A 24,080-nucleotide genomic window follows, 5' to 3' on the forward strand; every position below is an offset into this window, starting at 1 on the left:
GAATACTATCATGAAGCATTAATCATCATCAAGTTCATCAGATTTTATCTTTTCGAATGGCTTTCACACTAGCAGGTTTTGATAAGTATGTAAGATATTTTTTCTTCAATAAACAGTAAAGAAAATATAATTATGTATATATATATATATATATATATATATATAATTCCATTCATTCACTTTTAATTCTTAAATTAGTAAGTAAATGAATAAATGATACGTATATACATATGTGTATTGTATATATATATATACTTCTATTACACTTGCTGTTCCATCCAGCTATCTCTGTTATAATCTTTCTTTCTCTCTCAGCAAAACATTAATCATTGCGTGTGAAAAGAGTATACATCTGTCCCGTTCACTGCAAGCACCATTTCCCTGAGACATCAAAATAGAACACTTTGATACAAAGAATTATAGCAAAAGAACAAAATTGGAAGTGTCTTCATCTGAAAGATCTTGGCCAAGTGATGGACCGTAGACCGAAAATCTACCCGTGAAGCAGTGGCGGGAAGTAGGTTGCTTTCATTCTTTGTCTCGCTCTTCAATAAAGTCCCATCTTCAAACGACGGCGTCTTCAAACGAGATATCGGCGGACGATGACGTAGAGGGCGGTTTGCTGTAAATCTTTTCCACGTGATTTTTCTCCTTCAATCCCGCCTCTCTCCTGAAAGCCTGAGAGATTTCCTCGAAAGTCTTGTTCTTCGTCTCGGGAAGCTCGAACCAGAAGTAGAAGACGCAGACGGCCATGAAAGAAGCAAACACGAGGAAGCAATACGGCCCCATCGATTTCTAGGTGAGAAAGAACAACACAAATCAGGTTAAATGAAAGCAAGATATTATTCAGAGGATTGAAGGTTCAGGTGTGAGTTTCTTCAGTTTGTCTCCCTCTACATTATGAAATTTGTTTAGACCGCAACTGCTGATCTGTTAATGAATAAACATGTCGGAATTTCATTTGTAGAGGGAGACAAACTGAAGAAATTCTCACAAATCAGGATGTCACGCTTCTTTATATATATATATATATATATATATATATATATATATATATATATATATATATATATATATATATATATATATTGAAACAAGGAAGGAAAGTTTTCGCTATATATATATATATATATATATATATATATATATATATATATATATAAAAGCAAAAACAAAACTCCTCAATACCAATACAAGTAGATAATCGTGATCCCGCTCAAGGTAAACCTATGCAGTCAAACTTTTACGTATTATGATTTGAGCGGACACAACTATGGATATTAAAGTGTTGTGCTGTATCAAACACACACATGATGATATGAAGTAGAATCAGAGGGCCAATTTCTCGTAAGGGGTTACTTTTAAAGATTGAAGTTTATTGAACAAACAGGGCAATGGATATCAACGTTACTTTCATTATAATATTAATTGTGCATTCATACATTGACTGTTTTTGACAGCTTCCCGTGGGGGTTAAGATATGTCATCTGATCTGCATGTGACTACACATATTTTTTTCCCTATATGATTTACTTGAAATCTTGTTCAATTGCATGAATGATATTGGACAACTTGCTAATTGTTTTTAATAATACCTCGAGCGTAATCATTATGGTCTAGGCCAGGGTCTAAGCAATAAGTTCTAACCACTGAGATGGTGCAAAACCTGGATGGTGCAAAACCTGGACCAGTAATGAACGTGTTTGATGACATCATCATTTACGCGATTTAGTGCTTGACGGTATTTGCACATGTTTGAGCGAATGTCACGTGATAATCAGTCGACCAATCGAGTAGCAGAAACCCTTGTTAGGTGTTGTCCAATGTGTATAATTACTCATATTACGAGCACATTATTCTACGCCCGTGACATTAAGAAAAGAAAACAAAAAATGACTTACTTGCAGATAGGGAAAGAGTATGCCGATGACAAAGTTGGAAATCCAGAAAATCTGTCCCCCAAGAGCCATGGCGGCACTACGAGGACCCTGGTCCCAAATCTCCGCACACAGAATAAACACCGTTGGACCTGGTACGGGGAAAGAGATCCGAGTCACTCGGTGATGGTACTGCTGACGAACTTTCTCAACAGTATAGTTAAATGACAAGTTCACCGAAACATTATAGTGATATATGGGGATTGAATGAACGCAGCCAGTAGAATACATCAGTGCATGTTGAGGAAAATCGGACAAACCATCCAAAAGTTTTGTTTAATCAAGTTCTCTAAAATGTGAAAGGTTTTTTTTTTAATTGTCCTTTAGTTCTTTTACCCTGATCACCGGAAATATATTTGTGTACTCACAATGAAGCCTGGCCTCGCTCGGGTGACTAAAGTTGTTTGAATAAAACGTTTCTAAGCTTTGTAATCTTAGTTTTCATTATGAACACTCGGTAATGTTTTGAGCATTACGTAACTTTATTACATTCTCGATGTCTTGTATTCTTGTACGTTTCGTCATTGATACATTGTACAATATGTAGCCTGCATTATGCACATTTAAGCTTTTGTATTTTAGTAGGTTCCTCAAATTACACGTTATTCATAATTGCCCATATTCACTGCCTTGTGTTGAACGTCTCTCCTCAAATCGAATGGAAAGTAAATTGTATGAACATTGGAATATGGAACAATGAATAAAAAAAAAATATGAATATTCAAAACTTCAGCTCCACCATCGCTGGATGGGAAGACTACAACAGTTTGACATCACTGCAGGACAACGATATGAGGAAAATATCAACAAATTCAACATACTTTCACATATCCATACAATTTCATTGTTAAAAAAAAAATAGAAAGTACGCACTCCCTGGACTTGTCACTGACACAGGTTAAGAGTACCTAATATCATTCCTACTGCGTTCTGATAGAGGTAAATCACATGCTCTTTAACACTGCTAGATGTCTTTTTTTTCCTTAATGTTTTTTATGCAAGTGAATTCATCTCTTCAATAAACGTGCCATTGAGAAGGTGTGTGTTCTTTACCTGGCCCAAGACTGACCATGAACGTGTGTACCGCCACCAGCACAGCGCTGAGCCACGGTAACCATGGTGACTGGTCCTGCAGACGGGGTAGGTAAGGGAACAAAGGTTTGAATCAATATTTGGTTGAACTATAGACGCTCACACGAAACATCCTCACATAATATTATGCAGTGATGCAATAATAGATACAATGTTTCAGGTTATGTCATTAGAGTGTGAATGAAGCGTTTCGGACGCGACATGCAAATGTTTGAAATAAATTCAGACTATTGACCCAAAGATAACGGAACATGCCACGCTGTCAGCCAAGCCAGGCCAGAAGATGTCCCTTCTTTTAAATAGCAGAACACTCATAATAAAGACCCTCATACATTTATGGTGATGTAATACATCAGATAGTGTCATTACTGTGTGAATTAAGTGTTTCGGACTTGATCCTAATGGTAAATGGGAAACACGCATAATACTTAAACTACATTCAGTTATGGCCAACAAAAAGCGTGAAAATATGCCTGTCTTACACTCTTCAACGCTGATAAAAATGATCGGAATCGTCCTCATCGAACGTGATTCACAGAGATCATATTGATTATAGTTCGACGCCTAGACAGAAAACTCGGATATAATGTAAAATTATGCTATAAATTCATTCAGATTCAGATTTAGATTCATTTATTGTCCATATAGGAAATTCTTCTTGTTGGCATATGGGTGTACACATAGGAATATCTGCATACATATACATACATACGTACATTCACGTACATGTACACATATGAATAAATACAGTTTTACACAATCGTACAAGCATTATTTATGAGTCACAATACAGTAAACACATACATCATCACAAATCTATATTTCAATTTTTACATCAAAAAGTGTGTGTTTGTTTGTTTGCTTGCTTGCTTGCTTGGTTTAGTTGGTTGGTTTTTTTCTTCGGTTTAATCCATTGATTAACTTTCTATACATGTATTTTCATTGGGCATGTTGGATAGGACGGTCATCTCTTCAAGCAAGTTTGCTTTTTTTTGACAGCTCTTGGGAAAAGTTTTAGTTTCTATTTTATTACAAGAGAAAGGAGAGTTGTTGTAGACAATGTCATGTCAAATGAATAAGAGATTTCTTATTTCATATGATTTCCTTACAATCATTAAAATATCTATGAATGATCACGAATTTTTTCATGTTATCGTATGTCCATAAACTCAACATTTAATGTTTCGTTTAGTCATTATGCATTTTGATGTGTATTTTGGTTTTTTATGTCCATGGTCTTTTCGTTTGGTCTTTGTATCGTGAAAATGTGGCAAAAATAGCAATGCACTGAATTAAACTGAACTGAACTTACCACAAATCTGACAGAAAATTGGGAAAACAAAGCCAACAAAATTTGTGCCCTTCTGACACACACACGACGAACTGCGCGAGGGATAAACACGTGATAATCTGGTTTCTTCTACCCTACTAATAGATGGGAGAGGGGCTGACTGCAAGAACATCAAACACATCTCTAACCCACTGTCTATACTACGATACGTTGGTGCTTGTAGGAAATCAATGGACAGATTTCTTTTGATTCAAAGTACCTTTCTCTTAACAGCTAGGAAACAAACACCCAGCTACAAGCGGTCTTCAAACTGCATTACATCGACAAGATCGTTTTTTTCTGTCATGATCGACGTCTGTTAAAGATGTGTTACATGAACTAGATAATAACTACGGTGTATTTTGCCACTACATGAAAAAAACAAAACAAAACAAAACAAAACAAGAAACCTGTGGTGATGTGACTCTCAACTGGGTATATTTTGATGGAAAACAGGAACCATCGCACATGACGACATTTACAGATAGCTGATGGCCTTTCAGGATAAAATAAACAGCTACCCTGCAGGGCCCTAGAAGTGACCTATGGGAGATATAGAAACATAGATCAGTGTATGAATTGATTTTGTTCTACCTGACTCCTACGAAAACATTGGATGCGTATTTATGCGAGAAACCACATGACCGGTTTTGAGTCCCCTCCGCAGAATTAACAACGATTGCCAGTGCCTTGCCTATAGGGACAAAACCGCCGCGGTCACTGAACTCTGTACCAGGCCATAGGACATCGTTATTAATATACAAGTAATCCCTGTACTTATTCACTGAGCCACAAAAAACGTGGATACTTACTGTGCCTAACAGACGTAAACAAAAACACTCAGCTGCAGAAATAAGAAGTCAATGGCAAACCCGTGTTCTCTTCGAGAAGTAAATTCTGAATTGATTACCTGAAAGACAATGCAGACGGTGAGGCTAGACAAGGTCACTACGCATGCGCACAAAGGCAAGATGGTAATTGGTCGTCTCCCAAACTTGTCCAGACAGCAACCCTGCAAAATATGCGAAGAAGTATACAGTGTATACGTGGAATGTTCAGTGCACTTTTTTTCTAATAATGTGACCTCATTATTATATTGCAGAATTATCCACAATAGATGAAAATCAGCCTGCAAGAGTAGCAAGCAATTATTGTTTCCTGTCAAAAACAAAAACATAGATGTAAAGGCATCGCTTTTGAGAGTTCTATTGCGCAGCAGAGTTGTAACCAAACAAACCTTTGTGAAATGTGTCATTGTGACAAACACTGTTCGGGCTCTACGGCCTCCAGCAAGTGAACTAACTCATTACAATGCCAGGCGTGACCTGCATGGCACCTACACGTATGTTAGTATTTATAATTATGGTATATGCTGAAGAAATCGCCACGTCACCTTTTCAGGTCCACTCTAGTGGATGGAACAATTTTGCAGGAGGAAATTTGAAACCATGCAGATCGTCCATGTGTTTTATCATTAAGCAACAAATACACATCAGAACACAGCGTATCTCTCTTGCTTCACTTGGATATCAAAGAGAACACAAAACAGCGCATTGTGAAATATATTTTTTCCTTATCTTTGAATTCATCCTAGATATTTGTAAGTTATGCCTTCAAATGGATTACAGCAGCATTCAATGCGTTCTAAAGATTCTAAATCATAAGGCAATGTGTATTCTTTTCATAAAAAATACAAAATAATACCTTTTAAATGATATATTGGTCACTACATATAAAGGTACATTTTTGAAGTTATAGTCATAAGAAGCAAACATTTTCTTATTATTCTCTTTATCTTTCTTGACCTTTAATCGCAAATATCTCCATTTGGCAAATATGAACTTGTCGGTTTTTGCGAACAAACTCTTCAATTTCTCCAACGAATTTGAACTTTAAACATGGAAATGATGGTGTCATCGTTGGCGTAACACTCTGCATTTGTTGGACCGTGAATTATGCAGTTTCACTCTATACATGTATCTCCAGTGAAATAGTCTTCAGTACTGCTATTGATGCTACGTTTACTATTACTACGTTTATTATTTCAAACAGAGAAGCTCCTTGCAGAATTAGCACCATGTGACCATGAGGATTTTTCCCCCGAAGTTCCCCCAAAACGCTGTTTGCGTTGACGACTTTACCCTAGCAACTTATTGTAATTGTCTTAGACCTGTCCAAACTTCGCTCGCTGATATTGTCTTAAACATAAAGGAAAGGGCCACGACCGCCATGGCTAAGGCAAAAGGGCAAATAACTCAACAACGCAGTCATATTAAGTTTATTTACTCTACATAGGGAGTACATCTTTTAAGGCAAAGATAAGGAAAGCCATTGTTGCAACTAGATCGCGTTATCTATTAACTGCTGTGGTTGTTAATCCTAGATAACGCCATGCAGTATTTATTTGAGATGACTGACCATAGCAGGACACATCCCCCCCCCCCCCTCACGAGGAGTGGACCAAACGACACTATATAATCGTAATCTGTTCCATTGGTTGAGTTTTGAATAATTATAAGGTAATGTCTTGCTTGCATTTAAAAAGCAACTATCCATGACTGGTTACAAATACATGTAACCACCGGTTCCATGACACTGCCCCTGCGGCATTTGCTTCCATTAATTATCTGCACTCCATGATAAAGCCGAACGCAATTCTATACCCACGAACAAAACCTAAACCCCAATCCTAATCCTCATATCAAACTATTAGACCTAAAACACCATTCCAAGCAATTGTCGCATGAGCAAATATCGTGTCACCGTAAGAATCATAGAACTACTGTTAACAGAAATAATGGATAACAGAAATAATGGACAGAAAAAGCTAGATAAGCTTTCGACTGACGTTATTTGTGGATCCATTCAAAATGTTGACCCATCTATATACACACCGCGACAAACGTGACGATAGCATTCACGATTGCGATCCACACAGTGACGATACCAATTTGCCCAGCCGTGAGTCCAGCCGTTTGAAAGATTTCAACGAGGTAGAACCAGATCTTTTGGAGAATAAAATGAAAACAAAGAAATAAAATAGAACACAGCATGCAGCGGGTACTGCTTTGTTATTCAAATTCATGAAATTCTTCCGTCGAGATGTTTTCATTGCAACTGATTGACAAATTGCCCCACATCGACGTAAATAAGCACTGAATCGAGTATGTACGCCCATGATTTTTTATCATGGCTACTACTAAAACACTGATCAATTCAGTGCTTATTTACGTCGATGTGGGGCAATTTGTCAATCAGTTGCAATGAAAACATCTCGACGGAAGAATTTCATGAATTTGAATAACAAAGCAGTACCCGCTGCATGCTATAAGGATTAGAACCAACACTTGCTGTCGGGCGAAAGCTCGGTGGTCTAGTGGAGATGACGCCTGTCCGGTGATCAGGAGGTCGTAGGTTCGAATCCTGCTCGAGTATGTACGCCCATGATTTTTTATCATGGCTACTACTAAAACACTGATCAATTCAGTGCTTATTTACGTCGATGTGGGGCAATTTGTCAATCAGTTGCAAAATAGAACACAATTATCTAGAGGTCAATGCCCGATGCAGTTTCCGCGTGATTGCACAGAGCACAGTAGAACCATGTGAGAATAATTAGCGCCATTATTGCAATAATAGACAAGGATCATTCACCTGCCTTTCATTGCAGGGTAAAAAGAGTACAGGTTGAAACCTTATCGAAGGAGTCACTTTGAAAAAAAAAAAAGTATCCTGTATATACCATTGGCCTTTGTATTAAGGTCAAAGAGAATTGTCCCTCTCCTCCCAATAAAAATAATGACAATCGACAACAAAACGAACAAAAACAACAATCAATAACTGTTTGTGGTCAGAGGTATCGAAATTTGACAGGTCCTTTTAGAGTGCAACTCAAGAGGTCCAGCAAATAACTATACGTTTATTGCGTTGTGTACTAGTATATAGCTACCGATCAGGGCCCTGTCAAATGTAGAGTTACAATTGATTATATAGTTGATTTCTATGGTAAGTCTATGGCAACCTGTGTGGTAAGACAATTTATAATTGATTATTTCTTTTGATAAAAGGGGGCCAGGTCTGAAAGTACATTGCCAGTAGTCAACGACCTCCTGGCTAAACAGGTACTGATCGTTTTATCATGGCTTCACTAGAGTTAGTTTTTAAAACATGTCTTTTCTTCTTTTTTTTTTAATACATACCACATTAGCACCTGTCATTGAGCAGCACAAATTGCAAACGATGGTGATCAAAAGCGGTTTCCGCCACTCTCGATTACGGAGTCGAAGGATGTCGACGATGCCGACGGCATCCTTGCCGCCGCTGCCGAGATGGGTTTTCTCTATTCGGTCGATCTCCTCCGTCACGTTTTTCGACCCTCGAAGACTTTGGAGAGCTGGAGGATGAAAACAAAGAGGAAGAGATGATGACGACGATGATGATGACGACGATGATGATGACGACGATGATGATGACGACAATGATGATGATGTTCATTATGATAATGATTATGATGATGATGATGATGATGATAATGACAATGGTGATGATGATGATGATGATGATAATGATGATGGAGATGATGATAATGACAATAATGATGATGATGATGATGATGACGATGATGACGACGACACCATTCAATAGTTAGAATTTTTGAATCTTTAACTTTCGAACTTACCGAACTTTCTGGGAACTCTTAGTTCAACTTTTGACTGCGAGCTATTGGTCTGTTTTACTGGTCATGCAGAGGAGCGACAAGATGTAGATTTTGCTTTTCAAACAGTTACAATACATAATATTTTTTGTTCTTCTTTCCCTCAGCCTTTCATGGCAAATGTATTTGTTGCACATAAGGACAGAGAAAATTTCATTGATTAGCAAGGATACATTCTGCATGTCAACAATATCTTTATTAAATGCGCTGTTATCACGTTTACGTCACTAGCCGTTATCATGTTTACCGCACTATACACACAGTTTGTCTCGTTATTAATAAAGGTTTTTTGAGTTTCCGGAGATTTGCACCAATTACAACGGGATTTTCTGCATAAAGATAGTAAAGTAAAGTCATTTCATTAACTCTTGTTAATTTGGTGTTACAATCTTGGCAAGTCACGGTGATATACACCAGTAATAGACCGGTCGATGACATCTCTAGCACTAGTGACCAATACAATAAGAATACTAATGACAAAATGGTATCAAGAATTGTCCAGTATCTGTTGAACAGCAGCGTGATGAGCGGATATTACGTTTGTCCAGTCAATAAAAATTTGATTGTTCATTGGTGACTGCTATAAAGAAGGGTGGCAAATACAGAAGTAGGCATCTGCTCGACAATTTAACGATAATCACCAGAATGTCTTCACTCTTCTTAGCCAACTGATTGTACGTTGTCCTTTATGGAGCTCGATAAGCATCAAACATTACTCTACAGGATATAGAGTATGGGGATATTTAACAGTATATTGAATAGAGCTAATAGAGCTAAGATTTATGGGGATTTTGAACAGATACTGAATAGAGGTAATAGAGTTAAGATTTATGGGGCTATATTGAACAGATATTGAATAGAGTCGTCATACCTCTAGTGGCACTCCTCCGATCCCGCCGCTTGATCAGCAGCCACCTCGGTGTCTCGGGGCAGAGTGAAAGGGTAGCGACTTGGAAGAGACTAATCACAGCGATTGGGATGCCCGTTAGAAGAGGCCAGCTGTCCTCACCAGTAAAGACGTACAAACCAAGAGTCTTGGGAACAAAATAGGACAAAATGGAATGAATAGTTAAGAGCATGATAATGTAGTTCTCATTCTAATGGAGAAGAAGTACGTTTTATGATATCACATGGCATACAGTGTTTTTTTGAAGGACAAAGTGTGACAACGTTGAAATAAGCTAAAACTGAAATAAAGTACCTTTTTTGTGAAGACTTTCGACAACCATATCAAGTAGTCACTCGAAGTACAAAGGAAATAGTAACAAAACAATTTTTTCAGCGCAGACATGATTGTAAATAATTATTATACATGAAAAGACTCAATCTCACAATGATTTACGATCGCAACCGGAGTCGATCTGACAGCCAATTAGCATCTAGGATTTATTAAATATTGTTGTTTGCAAGGTAGCTTTGTGAATGATTAAAAGGCCAGTATTTCTCACTCATGTCTTGATTCTGCGGAGTGAGCGATACAAGGTCAAATCACGGAGCTACGTATACTAATCTCCATGGTCAAAATGTGCCCACGGTACCGTTTGTAATAAAATTAAAGGCATTGTTTACCACTTGCAAATGAAACAAAAACTCAGCTTTAGTGCTTCAAAATAGTTCTAAAATGTGAGTTAGGGATAGAAACAGCCATTGTAAAAACATAATCATAATTGTTGAATATTCGGAATGTGAACAATATACTTATAGTAAAATTGTTTCCAGACTATCTCGTTTACAGTTATGGTTTAGTGAGAAAAAGTGATATCTCCTTATATTTAGGCTTTATTGCGAAATTTTTGTATGGTAGCATGTTTTGTGATACAACTGACCTACACATATGTGTGGCGCTCCGACAAAATGAGTCATAAGTCGCACGGGGACTTTTCCCGTAATGAGCCAAAAATGAAGGGGAAGCACTACTCGGGTCGAAAATTTTTTATGACGGATTTTGATTCCTTGACGTTTTATCTATTTGTACAGAAAATTTCAGCGTGTAAAAATGAGGACAAGTGTCCCAAATCACAGTTTTTCTGAGACAATTTTTTTCGGTTACATTTTTTTCGAACGATCGCCTTTGCGCTGCGTTTCGCACCTATTGTTCTTGCCCGATTGAGACTCCGCCTCCGTTGCGAGGGCGTATGCTAATGAAGCATTGCTCTTGACCCCATTGAAGACAAAACAAAGCATGGTGCGCGCGGCGGCGTCGGCGGCGGCGAGGGCTTAATTACGCAATAACAGTGAGCTGACCAAGGCTATCAATTGCATGACCAGCGAGTTGCGTTTGATACATGCACCACATTTCATGAAGTGGTGATTGATGTGACGCACAAATGGCGCTGAAAAAAAAATTCCAACGAATGATCACGCAAAATTTATGATACTTTATCAATGAGCTAATACATGATCACATATCGAACTTGAAACCTCTCTCTATGTGTGTGTGTACTTTTATTACTTTTATTCGCCTCATTAATGAATTCATTCAAATAATTATGTATAACTGTCGTTCCCTGGTATGTGATTTGCTGTTTAAAGTTCATCTTTGGAGATATAGCATGGCATAAGTTGTCAATTATTCTCGTCTTTATAAAGTCGACAATTCGCATGATAATTTAAGCCAAATGTGTGTAATGCGTAATTTTATTTCCCCGGTTAATAAAACTTATTGCCCTATTTTCTTATGATGGTTTGGGCCGCAACGGCATGGAAAGAAATCGGACGACAAACATTATCAATGCCCAAATAGCTCGTGTTCCCTTTGGAGGATATTCTGACTCTTGTCATTTGTGTATTTTTTAGAAGTAGGACCTATGATAAAGTGACAGAAAGCTGTGTCGCTACTCAAAAGTGTTTTTCTTCATTTTTTTTTAAAATCAGAATGTGTGTAATGATAGTTGTTTGTCGTGTCTTACGTGTAGCTGACATATGAGAGGTCAAGTCTGCAAAGAATTTGGCTAACAGCTTTGCGAAGTAGCAGCGCTAATTGCCTATTGAATTGTGTATTCTGAGGAATTCCGAATGAAAGAACTCGGACGACACTGTTCACGCCTTGTATCCGAGTAAACCCGGCATCAACGAAGCCTTGAACAATGAAAGGTAACTTCCTGCTATCACGGGGTGGATAATCACGCAACCAGTACAATTCCTTTTTTCGCTATTGATAGCAGAATTAGTGACGTAACGGAGCGACAGTGTTGGAGGATCGGCATTATGTCTGCTAATTTGTAAAAGATTTTTTTCAGTCCCCTCTTGTGTTCAGAACCACAGCCAGGGACGCCAACTTACTTTATCTCCTACAAGCTATCGTTACTATCTTAAAACGTGAATTTTATGAAAGGTTGAAAGTGATCGCGGAATCAGTTCTTCTGCGTGACACAAGGCTTTTATAATAGCATACCAAGCTTAAATCGTTTACCTGTATAGAAAGGGCGGGAATACACACTTATCGCAATCATCCGGATTTGAGAGTGATACACTCTACTATTTTTCTTCATCTTTCCCCCGACAAAGACCATGGTAATTCAAAACAAACAAACAAAAAAACAAACAGACAAACAAGCAGTTGCATTATATCAGAACGTACAGAATTATTGTGGTTCATGCATAGGTAATCTTTTGATGTATAGTAGTCATTTGTTGTCGTTTTTATAGCGCGTCCTAATAAATGCCTTTAGCGAAAACCCAACATAACTTTTATCAAGGAGGGAAGGGAACTTAAATTTAAATATAACATAGTTTATAGAAATCAGACATGTAAATAAGGCAATCATATACATCCGATTGTAATCTCTTACTTTGACTATTAAACATGATCGCCTGCATTTACGTGCTTTTTCTAATTTCTTGAACTTTGCCTCATTTTCTCTTTTTTTTAAAGAATTGCTCGCAACGTTTAAAAATCGTAACGCAGTCCGCTTTCCCACAATTAAATGTTCCATTTGATTCGTCACTTATTGTTGGTCGGGTGACGACAAATGTTGGAAACTCGAGCGATGATACATGGCATTTTGTTTTGTTGGTTTTCGTCTCATTGCTCAAACGAATTTTGACTACGATTACAGAGGTATCATCTACGAGACTTATCTGATGGTTTTTAATACAGAAATGATCATCAATCAGCAAGGATTAATCAACAGGTCATGAATTCACTTTACCCATCATGTCTAATCGAACTACGACATTGTTGAGGTAACCGCGCCTTTTTATTCTCATAGTTCAAACTAATTCTTGGCATAATCCAAACAAATAATTCTTTATATAATTTCTCAAAATGCTCAAAAGATGGCCATAGTCAAAACTTTCTACAAGGATTGCATACGGCAATCTTTACTGGCCTAAACAAGTTTTCTAGAGCTATCAGTTCCCCCTATGACGATGATTTCGTTTGCATTTCGAACTTGTACCGAACTACTTTCAAAACAGCTATTACCTTTATAGTTCGATTAATGAACCAGTCTTTTGAATTCATAACCAACATTCGTAATCGTAACCATACAGTACCATAATACTGTCAATAACAGTTGGAAAATGTAAATGCTATAATAATAGCATGAAATAAATGAGTAACGATTATCTTCATACATTCTAATTCCTAAGTGATGCCGCTGCGATAATGACACATGGTTTGACTACTGCTTCAAGCAAATAAAAGGAAAAAGGAATGGGATATACTTCTAATGATGATACCACCCCGTACAATGCATTCCACTGTATTTGGTAACATTTGGTTACGTTTCTGTGCGCTTTACGTACGGAAAATAAAAGGCAGATTGATTCCATTAACATGCTAACACACAACGCATTCAAAATGTTTTTTTAAATACACCGTGTACAATGTAATGTTTTAGTATACGTTTTGAAACTTTGAATTTGCGAGTCCTTTGTAAAGTTATAAGGGTTGTTACATTATCAAGCAAAAATTAAAGTATATAGGGATTCGGATTTGCTCAGAAGACTAAAAATGCTTTATATGGCGATCGCTCGCAACAGAGACAATCCGTTTCAGTAGATATACAATGTAATTCTGTTTTCATAAAATGAAAGAGAAACGTAAAGAAGTCAACTTTTTAACTTCATTTAGCTTTCTCACCAATTGAACTTGATTTGATCTGCCACGCATGATATCGCTGTATGTTCTATTGATTCTATCAAATTATTTGATTGGCGTGCTTGTTTTTTATGCGGACTATTACAGGTAAGTATAGTCACTAATTCATTGAAGTTCATAATATTTGTACGATTATGGCGTGTTAGTTGTTTTGTATTTTCATTTTCATGATAATATCACGTGTGTATCTGATTTTGACCACGAAAATATGGCGACTATCTAAATGCGGAGTAGGTACTGTAAAACTAATGTCTCCTGCCAGTATAGACAAACTAATTTCTAGTCTATCCCCGCTTGAAATGGAATTTAAAAAAAAAAATGAAGTTCAACTTTCAGCAGATTTCAACCGTTTCGTATAGTGCCTGATACAATAATGATTGTATCTCATGGAAGAAAACTAGTCTCCTTGCCTGAATTTTAGCTGCTTCCTTTTCAAGCTTGCGGGAAAGAAATAGCTGAACATCACTCGCAATCATAAGGAGAGGCACATCCTTAAAAATAAACACAGGAGTACTGAGATATACTACTAAATAAAAACGGGCCTTTTATCACTATTGACAACACATGACATTGAAATGTTTGTTTGTTTGTTTGTTTGTTTGTTTGTTTGTTTGTTTTTTTTTTGGGGGGGGGGGTAATACAATAATTGATTATTCTGAAGGTTCGTTAATCATACAATGAAATATGGTTCGCTATTAGCTTAGGTTCGTTAAAAAACAACAGCAAACAACACACACACATTAAATGCGGTTCCTTTTCCGGTGTTTCCTTTACCCGAAAGTAATCAAGCAATCATTTATTTTAGTAAGGTTTGTGAATACAAAACGAAATGAGGAAGGCCTAACTATCAATTTAGAATGTATGTCATTATAATTATCTATACTCAACTTCACAAATGCAGAAAGATTGTAACTGTAAATGTGATGTTAAAAAAAAGAAGATAAGGTTAAGCTACAAGTTAACGAGTCTCTATATGCTATGGTATTACAAAAGTGACCGAGAATAAGAAGTATATTCATGATACAGTCATAATTATAAACCCAACGTGAAGCTGTCAGGCCTACATCAACCTTTGCTTCTGATACGTATAGTACGTGCAACATTGGCAAGCTTGATAAGCGATAATTCTGTGGACGCAACGTCTATTAAGGATATGTGCCTAATATGGCGGGATTTCAGAATGTTACGGCTGTATACAGCTGCAGCAGAACAGACGCGAAAGCAGTCTTTGATGTTCTGCAACATTACGACCATGTGCGTAATTTGAAGGTTTTTAGTACACGCAAAGAATACAATCTCAAAAGACGACTATCGTTAATTAACTTCATTTTGAACCCCCGCCTACAATGGGTTCTCAGGTTCTATCTTGGTATTGGTACTTGCTAAACGCATCCTCTTTAGTTTCCATTGACAACAACTACATGGGAGGAGAATGGAAGCAATCAACGCCCTCGCTAAAAGACGCTTCTCGTAAGACGCATTGCGTGCCCGCCTATGCTACAATAGGTACTCAGGTTCGATTTAGGTATTGGTACTTGCTAAACGCATCCTCTATAGTTTCCATTGACAACAACATGGGAGGAGAATGGAAGCGATCAACGCTCTCGCTATAGACGCTTTTCGTAATACGCATTGCGTGCCTTTTTTTCTTTCTACTGTTTCCTATTGTTTGTGAGTCAAAAACTTGCGGCAAACTACACCGCAGCCGACACACAACGCGTACCGACTCATTCATGCGGCGGCAGCGGCACGGACACAAACGCACCGAAGTTTACATCGGACGACCGTATTGGTCAGAATCGTTAATGATAGACCTGTCCTGCGATTGGTTAATTATCTTACACACCCAAGCTATCGCCTTATACGGTAGTGCGCGCGATGGAGCGTAAACGCCGTCGCTAAGCAGGACTGTTGTATTGTTTCGTCCCGCGAAAGAAACAGGTTGTGAGCTTGAACCTAACCTGAACTTTGAGAGCGATTTTCTCCGTTATTTAGAAAAAGGACTGACATCGTAAGCGTAGTTAATATTCGTTTTTATGATCTACAGGGATGTCGAAATGAGTTGTATTACATATCAGTGTAAAGCTTAGAGTCTGTAGAATTCACATATAGGCATAACTACGATTTCATTTTTTGCGACTTTTGACTCATTCCGACGGAGCGCCACACATATGTGATAACTCGAACATTTTTTTTTTTTTAATCACTGCTCCCATAGTGGTAAACAGTACCGTTAACCTCTTCTAACCTGACTGGGAGATTTAAAAGGATGAGGTCTCCATTTTATTTCTCACTTCCTTTCGCTTTTTTGTCTCTTTCTGTGTACTCTTTGGTAGCTTTGTGCAATTTTTTTTCTTCTTGCAAGTATACCGAGAAAGTGCATCAGAATTATCTCTCTTCCCTTGAGGACGGGGTAAGAGTCATCTAATTTTAGGCCTTTTTAATGAAGTTTAAATCATCTGAATTTCCTGCACAAAAGGGAGAACAGAGCGCAGTTTGTCCGTGGACGAGAAAGCTCGTGGAATACAAGAATTTAGAAAGAAACAAAAAACTGAACGCAAGATCACCCCCAATCATTTCCGATACAACGTACATTATGGTTAGTCTTTGCCAATACGTTCAACCCATTTCACCCTGTGGTTGCTTTTGTTAACAGTCTGTGTGTGTTGGGGGGGGGGGGGGGTCTTTTTTTTTGGAAGCCGTTTCGCATAATAGGAAATCGGAAGTTATTTTCTTGCTATTAAAACAAAATACCCTCATGCAATATCACAGCACGAGGAATATTCTCACGAAGATTCCATCCCCTATCGCACTCTTCATCAACAATTTTGGTTTTACTCTCCATGACTATAACAATCACTATAAAAACAATGACGCTGTTCTAATGAACCATAAGATAAGCTGTGTCACATGAACTTTCAGATACACTTGCACTTCGCTTAGTTTAGATATAATGCATAAGATAGTAGATAAAGAATAATGTAAACTTCCAACGAAACGCCCGAGCCCACTACCCCTTTGTCCATTATGACAAATTTATGGACCTGATAATTTTCCCACAGGACAAACGCGGTGAGCGTTGTATTGTATACGAGAGGATTTAATACTGCACGTATCTTAAAATTTGCAGTATAATCATCAATTCAACTCGTTTGTTTTACGGAACGCCTAAAGTTCAGTAACCTTTCAGAGAAGTCAATGACCGATGATCGATGAATATATTCAAGATTCAACGATTTTCGTCGACTGAAAGATACTATTGTAATATTAGTCAACTGCATCGAGGGATATATGGAAAGTAAGAAATACAAGAGAGACAACCGCACGCAGGTCCCCGAACGTGGAAATTATAATCATTGTAATGTCTGTATTTCTCTATAGAAAAACTATGAGGATCTCCTTGTTTAATATAGAGTCTAATGTCACAGTATGAGATTTAAGATAAATAAAAACATTGTCTACATAGCCATCTTTTGATCATTTCGCTTTAATGAAAAGCAGCAAATCTTTGGAGTGTTCATGCAAGCAGCACTTATGCAGTATTCTTGATAGCACTGCTATCATTGATGGGTATAGAAATCAAATTAACGAGATTCGATAGTTTTTACCAACACTCATTGTGTTATCATTTAGATGTCATAATCTATGTAGGGCCTACTTTATATGTATAATAATAATGATAATGATATTTATTATCATCATTATTATTATCATTAGGCCAATTATTATTATTATTATTATTATCACTACTACTACTACTACTACCACTATACTACTATTACTAGTATTACCAGTGTTATCGTTATATAATACATATTACACTCATGTTAATATTTTGATAATTAATGTGCTAACACACCTGTGTGTTTAGACGAAGGTTCTCGACAACCAACAAAACGAAGACACCGTTCAATCCACACCAAGGTTTTCGGGTTCGCTGCTCTTACCTGGGCCACTGCAACACCTATGTTGCAAAGAACGCCGTGCATCGATAGGATCATTCCTCGCAGAGGGGTCGGCGAAATCTCAGACAGGTAGAGTGGGATCACCACCGAAACAACACCTGTATTAAGATGTGGTCAGTGGAGGGAAACAAAATGAAATATTAAATGGGTTAGTCAAATACCGGTTAGTGATTGGCTAAACACAGTCACGTGATGGAGGCAAACTGGTTATGTTCGCCGGTGGGTAGAACATTTTTGTAATGTTCTCCCATGGGAAAATATTTTCACGTAATAAATGACAAACGATACCAAACGATTGAACGGTCATATTTTTCACGCAATCGATAGGATAAATTTGCCTATTCCATACAATGTGAAAAAGCAGATGACCGATTATTGCAATGCGTACGAAAGTGTGGTTTGACTAACCCATATAATATAACAGATGATGACTTTTGTTGTCAGGAACATGTACCAAACGTTCCACCCTCAGGGTTTGAATGCTATTTCGGGAGGGAGGCTATAAGTCCCTCGACTTCGTCTCGGGACTTATAACCTCCCTCAATAGAATTTCAAACCCTTCGGGTGGAACATTCGGTATGTTCCCTCCCCCGCCAGTCATCATCTATAGAATAGTAGTGCGCCCGTGCCTTTCAACGAACCAAGTAGTAGAAAGATATTATATCCATCACGTTTAATAAACAATACATATGTGTAAACAGCGCAAATTGTTAACATACATTTTCAACAAACCATATCGTCATCATAGGTCTTTTTGAGACGTCCCTTATACACAATTTCCCCTAAACGATGTCGTTCTTCGTAAAAGTAATGCCGTGTTCCCTGTTTAATTCAAGTTTTTCTATCGCTGCATGCATCTTTGATGACACCTTGAAATGCATTGCTACCTCTTGCTTTTGGTTCCTTCCTCTTCCCTCGTTCTTGGTTGAGTTTCAGTTTGAATCTATTTAGTTTCATCTGATATTATCCAACGAATACAAACACAAAATGAAAACCATATTATTTAAAAGGGAAAAGAATAACATCAAAATATGTAATTGACATGAAAGATGCGAAAAGGGTTAGAATAGATGCTGAGTGAAAATTACTGACTTTAAATGAGAGGTGTGAAATTGCATAGTTTACTTATCTAATGTCTTAATGGTAATAATAGATTCCATAATTTAAAACATAATTTCTATGCATTGAAGCCTGTCCACTAAACTCCATAGGACCGCTCCTTTGAAATGTTTTAAACATCCCTGCTGGAAAGAACACAGTGTCCCACAATGTGTTCACAATGTGTTCACATGAACGACGAAAACGTTCGAATTTTAAAATGTGAGGATGATTTCACACTGTGGTGTGGTTTTTTTCGCAGAGAGTTCACATAGGAATGTTTTGTATCACACTTTGAATTGCTGATTCACACTGTCAATTTATGATTCGCAGTGTATTCACATTGTCAAAATGTTCGAATTTAACAGTATGAACAGATTTCACCCTGTGTTCACCATGTGTATTTACAGTGTTAAAACGCTCGAATTTAACAGTGTGAAGAGATTTCACACTGTGTTCACGATTGTGTTTCACGCTGTGGGACGCTCTGTTCTTTCCAGCAGGGATGGTTTCCTTTACTATATTTACGTGGTTTAGACAGAGCTAAAACTCTTTTGATATCCCTGTGAAACTACACGTGGCACATGAGGATTCCGTTTGACTAGCAAAGGGTTAATGTAACTTACCGACACTGATGCCAGCTGCAAAGCGCCCAACCAGAACCATCTCGTAGGAGTAGGCGAAGTAACTCCAGCTTATCAACGCAGCCCCCGTCACGGAGAAAATGTTATTACCGAGTATGGTCTTCTTCCTTCAAACAAACAAATAAACAAAAACAAAAACAAAAACAAAACATCAATGCATATCTGAATGTCATTTACGAAAAACATAATGATCCTTGAAGTCATGGAATTCAAATGCCTAATAATCGACTCGCATACCTTATCTTTGTCGATATTGTCTAAATTACTCTAAAGTGGAATATTCTTTCTTTCTTTTTATTCTCAATTAACCACATCAAAAGTTGAGAGTAAATGCAAATCGCGTAAAATCCGTCTATCTTTTAGTAATCATTTCCCTATCTTTGGTGTTATTTATAATATCGGCCGTGACGCGAGAAAAGGGCCCTTAGGGCATTAAATACCGAAAATGTGTTTTCACCTCCATATTGTAGAAGAAACTCTGACGTATTTGGATATGAAAACATTTTTCTGAAATTCCACTCCTAAATGCCCCAATTACGACATTCAAAACAGCATGTTTTGTCCAAATCCTGTCACTTTTTGCTGCGTCTATGCAAGTGCGCGTAGTTAGCTAGTTGATCTTTTTTGCGCGTATTGCTTTGTTAAACTTCCGCGCCGTTTTCTGGCGTTTGCGCGCAGCGGCATGCGCTAAGGGCCCTTTTCTCGCGTCAAGGCCCATATATGTTTATGTATTTTTCATTTGATTTATTTCATTCATTCATTCATTTTGTTTTTCTTTAAGCTACAGAACCTCTCCAGTCTTAACTGCGACAGGCACTATTAGCATGAATGAAGTCGTTCTCAATATCATATTGTCGTTGTTTAACATCATCCCATTTAGAATGATCATCCATCATCTTTAGGTCATAACATTACTAAAATATCGATTAATAACTTCTTGTATGGTATATACTGTGAAACACGGATCTGGACATCAGAATCCCTCTGTGACGTCATGATGTGTCCTAGTCGCTCGGGCGTTTGCAATAGAATTACTGACATTGTAGTACGTTAACAGATCTGTTTTTGTTTGTTTGTTTGTTTGTTTGTTTGTTTTTACCTGCCAAATTGGTTGCTAGGATACCCAGAGGCGATGGCGCCAACGGAGGCGCCTACACAGACGATAGCCACGACAAATGCCCACAGCCAGGTACTCGAGTGGTCCATGAGGTACACCTCGTGGCGGTGGTAATGCGACTCGTTGAAGAAACCCATCATATGCTGCAGATGATATAACGAGGTACGAGTCAAGGGTCAAGGGTCAAGAGTCAAAAAGAGTCAAAAGTCACTAGAGTTTTAGACGTATATCAGCATTATGATCATTTAACATTATTATATACTTTTGTGTAAACGCATGCAATATTTGCCCTCACGACTGAGACAAAACCTATACCCTCGGTGTATACACAGGTGCATTATACATAATAGTCAAATAATTATGCATGTAGTTAGTGATGTTCACGTGTTTGCACTTAAATTTATATCGTTTTATAGTATCTGAATGAATCACATTTCAGTCTCTATTAAGTGGGGCACAGGTCTTACTACAGAGGCATCCCAATTAATCTGCGGTGGCGATTATCATGATGACGATGATGATGACTATGATGATGAGTATAATGTAGTACAAATAGATAGTAGTAGTGGTAGAAGCAGTAAAATAGAGATAGTAAAAGTAGAAGAAGCAGTAGCAACATATTATAATCACTATCATTAATCACAGTTCGTTTGGTTTTTTTTATTATTATCATTACCATTACTACACTCTTTTCTTTATTTAACGTCTTCCTGTTTTATGGATACATCACTGTTACAATGTAACTGGAATGAATTTGAAGTAATGGAAAAAGAGAAAATGTTGAGAAATGATTTTTCCATTCAGCCTGATATATACGAAACGAAACGAAACTAAGTGGTGATTACAGATGTATAGTCTCTATTAAGACTGGTCATCTTTTTGGAACCCCCCCCAAAAAAAACAAACAAACAAACAAACAAAACACAAAAAAAAACCACCAACAACAACAACAAATTAGCTTGCTTCCTTTGAGACTATTGAAGTTTTAACTGGTGCTCAACAGATATCAAAATACACCATTCATTCTATCATCAGTATAGCAACGCCCTTACGTCACGGGAATTGTCCAAGAGTTCACTGTTCACATCCCAAGGCATCTCTGATGCACAGATTGTACACTTCGTGCACTACTGTCCTGAGTACAAAGTTCATTGCATCTTCTTAACAAACTGGACCTTGTATGATCTTTGTATTCAAATTGGTTCTGAAGAATCAATGGTGCTGGTGGAGGGGTGGGGAGGTAAGCCATTATAGTTTCTTCAACTAGACTCAGCACAATATCGTAGGAATCTCCACGTAGAGTTCTCTAAGAATTCACTTCCATGGAAAATAGGCAAGAATCCAAGGGGCAGAATAGGCCTGGGATTTTATAATTTTATCTTATCATCGGCGGATGTGGACGGGAGGCGGTGGCCGGAACGGACGATGACCAGACAATTATTGGACTAGAATAGGATTTACAACATTAAACTGTTGGCACGTCCATAATATGCGGCATTAAAATGAATCTCCATCCATTGGTCATCAGGTGACTATAAAAGATAGAGTACCAAATAAAAGATAAGAGTATAAGAGACATTGAAATCGTTTCATATAAAAAGGTTAAAGGGATGGTATTGTGTGGTTGAGATGGAGTTTCAGAATTCCATCTTTTGTGAGATAATGAGAAGCCTCCATATGAATGAACATGTAATTCTAAAGAAATTCAAATTTATATACAGAAAATTAGTTTTGAAATGGCTAAAGTATGCAAAAACAGAGGTCCTGTTAAATGCTTGACCACATTTTTATACGGCTCACTTTGCTTTTGGATATCTCAGCCATTTCAAAACGGATTTTCATCAGACAAACTTTGAATTTCCATTACAATATGTTTGCTCTTAAATATTCCATAAGTAGCTTCTAATTTTCACCCAAAAACATAAAATCTGAATCACCATCTCAACCAGAACTATACCATCGCTTTGAGAAACTTTGAAATTTTGCATCATTTTGCATGTTTTGTCAGAATAGGGGACAAAAATGATTACAATCATAATGTGATTGTATGCAAGTTAGATGAATTGATGACATTATCAACTCACAAGTCTCCAAGTTACCTGTATACACAAATCTTCAACATTTCTGATTTTAACAATGACATCATCGTCATCGTCTCATATAATTTTCATTAAGGTTTCAACTAAAATCCGGGTTTTCATACAAAAATGGTAAGACTTTCAAATTCCGTATTTTACTTTGTTTGAAAATGTCATATCCAACTTTTAGGACCTTCAACATTTTACTATTCTGTTCATTGATCTTACTAACATAAGTATGGAATGTCTGTCTATCTATACAGTGTAGTACATGGCCGGCGCAGCCGTGGTTTATTTATTTTTTTTTTTTTGAAGTACGTAAGTGGCACTAAAATAGAAATAGATAGGGATCTTGAAGTATGGCGGCGGTAAGGTTATGTTTTTTTTGTCTGAAGACCTTGTTTTTTTTTTTTTTTTTTTTGCTTGTCAGCTGAAGAAACCCGGAAGTAGACGGGGAGAAGAGATGAGCTTTTTTTTTTTGCTTGTTAGCTCATGAAACCCGGAAGTGGGCCCCCACACTTTTGAAAACACTGCGCCGGCCCTGTAGTAGATTGCCTGATTACCCACATAGAAACACAAATATCTTTTAAAAAGTATGGGAAATTCCTCACTAATTCTCGCTGAATTTTGGAGTCATTTTTTTTTTCATTTCAGTTGATCAATTCTCGCGCGAGAACTATAATTTCTTTCTTTTTAAAAGGCACACATCAAATTTGTCCTGAAGAATAAAAAAGATAGACAAACTATAATGTCTAGCTGTATTTAGACGGGAAAGAGAGAATTATACCGTATTGTGTTGAATGTCAATAAATCATGAGAGGTGGTACATAAGGTTGTCGATGTCGTTCTCACGAATTATGCACATTTTGAAAAATGAACGTAGTGAAAAAAAAAGAGATTTCTCACGCTATTTATAGTTCCTACAGGAGGGTATTTGAACGATACCTGGGCACACCACTACAATGCAGACATATTTATGATTTATGATTCATATTTTTCGC

The 24,080-nt window shown here is 37.4% G+C and overlaps 1 protein-coding gene across 1 annotated transcript in view; it reads right to left on the reverse strand.

The window, feature by feature from the left end:
• Positions 1–292: 292 nt before the first annotated feature.
• LOC140244713 (solute carrier family 2, facilitated glucose transporter member 1-like) overlaps positions 293–24,080 on the reverse strand; it is a 49,323-nt gene continuing 25,535 nt past the window's right edge. Inside the window, exons 3-12 of the mRNA XM_072324329.1 lie at positions 20,984–21,144; positions 19,867–19,991; positions 18,125–18,240; positions 9,945–10,107; positions 8,559–8,752; positions 7,254–7,364; positions 5,270–5,371; positions 2,991–3,066; positions 1,902–2,029; positions 293–795 (exon numbers count right to left, since the gene is read on the reverse strand). Of these exons, the coding sequence (XP_072180430.1) occupies positions 565–795; positions 1,902–2,029; positions 2,991–3,066; positions 5,270–5,371; positions 7,254–7,364; positions 8,559–8,752; positions 9,945–10,107; positions 18,125–18,240; positions 19,867–19,991; positions 20,984–21,144 (1,407 nt within the window). The 3' untranslated portion in view covers positions 293–564. The remainder of the gene's footprint in view (positions 796–1,901; positions 2,030–2,990; positions 3,067–5,269; positions 5,372–7,253; positions 7,365–8,558; positions 8,753–9,944; positions 10,108–18,124; positions 18,241–19,866; positions 19,992–20,983; positions 21,145–24,080) is intronic.

Source organism: Diadema setosum, chromosome 21 (assembly GCF_964275005.1).
Source record: "Diadema setosum chromosome 21, eeDiaSeto1, whole genome shotgun sequence".
In the NCBI taxonomy this organism is placed as follows: domain Eukaryota; kingdom Metazoa; phylum Echinodermata; class Echinoidea; order Diadematoida; family Diadematidae; genus Diadema; species Diadema setosum.